Source organism: Sinocyclocheilus grahami, unplaced genomic scaffold (genome assembly GCF_001515645.1).
Source record: "Sinocyclocheilus grahami isolate Dianchi unplaced genomic scaffold, SAMN03320097.WGS_v1.1 scaffold10551.1, whole genome shotgun sequence".
Classification (NCBI taxonomy): domain Eukaryota; kingdom Metazoa; phylum Chordata; class Actinopteri; order Cypriniformes; family Cyprinidae; genus Sinocyclocheilus; species Sinocyclocheilus grahami.
Genome location: NW_015513296.1, coordinates 4,243 through 6,764, shown reverse-complemented (window position 1 = coordinate 6,764; position 2,522 = coordinate 4,243). Strand labels below are relative to the sequence as shown.

Genomic DNA, 2,522 nt, shown 5'->3' with positions numbered 1-2,522 from the left:
TATATATATAGAGGAGTGAAATATGAATTTGTAGGTTAATGATTTATGGGAAAACTGATAAATGCAGACTTTTGCCCTGTAATTAATAATGGCATGTTAATTTGACAGTCATTTAATAGGTTATGTATTATATAACGGATGTTGTTTCTGACAGCTGTGTTGTGGATATTCTGCTGGAGAATTAATTCTGTAGTTTATCTAATATTATCTCTGCTTACGCAGACGTTATGATATACTGCAGCTAATAAAGTAATCGCAGTCTGGCTTTATTGTTTCACGTTCACACTGAATATCTTCTGAACTCAGGTCTTCACAGTGACTGTTCATTTCAACATCTGCACTAACGACATAAAACCGAAACTGGATGATCTTTGACTCCTAACCTTTAACAGATCATTCCGCTCTCACAGGTTGTGATGCATGTTGATCTGGTGATCCTGCACGTGAGTAATTACTCATCAGAGCAGCTCTTCACGAGAGCAGGCTGAAAGAACGACGCACGTCCTGAACATAATTGGCACATTTCTTTATTTTGAAAACAGACGAAACCATTTTCCACGATTTTACTCAGATTCAAACGCACTTGAACAGAAAGCCTGGCGCTTTTTCTTTTTGTTGGATTTTCTCGATTTTTAACATCAGTGCAGCAATATCTCCAATGAAACGCTCATAACGACACCAAGGACAGTAAAAGAAGCCACATGTATTAGCTGGGTTCTCGTCTCTGGAGGAAGGGTTCTCATGCGATGAGCTCCAGACGGATGGATGCAGAGATCGAGCCGCGCTGGAAAACTCCCTCCACACAGCAGAACAGAGAGGACAAACATAAAGACAGACCGTCTTCTTCATCGAGAGCAGTCTGTCGGTTACTTATGCTTGCACATTTCACTGGTCGATGTTAAACGTGCTCCTCTTTGCCGGCGTCCTCTGCTGGTTTGGAGTCGTCGACAGCCTCTGCAAACACCAGAAGAAACCGCTTCACTTCCAGACACGCTTGCAAACCGTCCGCTACAGAAGCACTGCGGCTCGCACAGTTTTCTGTCAAGCTTCTAGTTTTATATGCATGTGTATATTGTTGCTCACTCAACTACTCTCTTATAACACCCTCGTGACGCATTCGGGTCTGTTTTGAAGCAGAAGAGATGCATACATTTTGTTCCTTTACTAAAAATATGACAAATTTGTATTTTTCTCTTCTGAGTCCAAAATGACCCGAACACAAAACGTTTGACATTTTGTTTAAAATGTGTTCCTTTACTAAAAACTTTGGGTCATTTTGACCCGGGCATGTATGAGGTATCTAAAATACTTCTTGCCAAATTATCCATGAAGTGATATTAGTGTGGGTTGTAAAATATACGTGTCCTTTTCCCCATATCTCACACACTTTTGGTAAATGTTGTTGATAAACGTGAAAATCACTATAAATCTGCTTTTATAGAGGAAAAAAGCTCTTTAGATTTTTGAAAAGACAACTGTTGACTGAACGCTTCTTTGAAGAACCAAGGAACATTACACTTTTAAAAATAAAGTTTCCAAAAGGCAGTTTTCCCATTGATGCCATCGAAGAACCATGTTGGTTCCCAAACCACCTGTGACTGTTCTTTTCCTCAGTGTGAAGAGCATTTTACTAATCTAAAGAACACTTTTTTCCGCTATAAAGAACCTTTTGTGCAATGGAAGGTTTACATGATTGTTAAAGGTTCTTCATGGAACCATCAATGCCCAAAAAATCTGTATTTTTTGTTCACGATTCACAAGTAGTTTGCTCAGAATAGACGTCTACTCGATGGAGAAAGCATGTAGTTAAAAGAAACTAGCAGCAGGGGTTAAACTGATCAAACTAACCAACTGAACCTCCGGTTGATATAGTCTAGTAGGCTTGCTGTTTCAGATGTAGTTTTTTACCCTCCACACTCACACTTGATGATTTCAGAGCTCAAACTCTTTTCTGACGCACCTTTTTTGTCTATTTGGTCTGTTTCCTGGCTCTCGGCGGCGGCAGGCACATCGGCTCGTTTGGCTTCCTCCTCCTCCTGTGCATTTATGTCGTCAGTGGGGTTCTCCGCCTCCTGTAGCTGCTCCTGCGCCTCCTCTTTAGTGGGCGTGTCTGAGGGGGCGGAGTCAGTGGCAGTGGTGGGCGGGGCTTCTGCGGCAGGTGAGTTGGGCTGCTCGGCCGGTTTGCTCTCCTCTGCTGTTTCCATGGAAACCTCGGCAGGTTTCTCCTCCGATGGAGAGACTCGCTCCTCCTTCTCCTCTGCGGACTCGTCCGGAGCGGCGTCGTTCTCCTCGTCCTTCATCTTTTTCCGGGTGATGTGTCCACGGAAGCTGGCCTGGATCTTGGTGGCGGCCTTGTGGCCGTTTTCCTCCGGTTTGGGTCCATCCTGCTTGATCTCCTGATCAGCCTCTTCGTTCTTCTCAACCTGAGACCAGAAACACAAACACCATCAGTAACTCCAACACGCTCACCGGAGACGCTCAAGTCAAGTCACCTTTATTTGTATAGCGCTTTATACAATACT

At 43.4% G+C, this 2,522-nt stretch overlaps 1 protein-coding gene across 1 annotated transcript; it reads right to left on the bottom strand.

Moving 5' to 3' along the window:
• Nucleotides 1-357: 357 nt before the first annotated feature.
• On the bottom strand, nucleotides 358-2,447 carry LOC107578498 (neuromodulin-like; the record flags this gene model as incomplete). Its single annotated transcript, XM_016264450.1, has 2 exons — nucleotides 358-954; nucleotides 1,961-2,447. Coding segments are annotated over 2 exons (543 nt in total), but the record flags the coding sequence as incomplete, so codon positions are not given.
• Nucleotides 2,448-2,522: the final 75 nt, after the last annotated feature.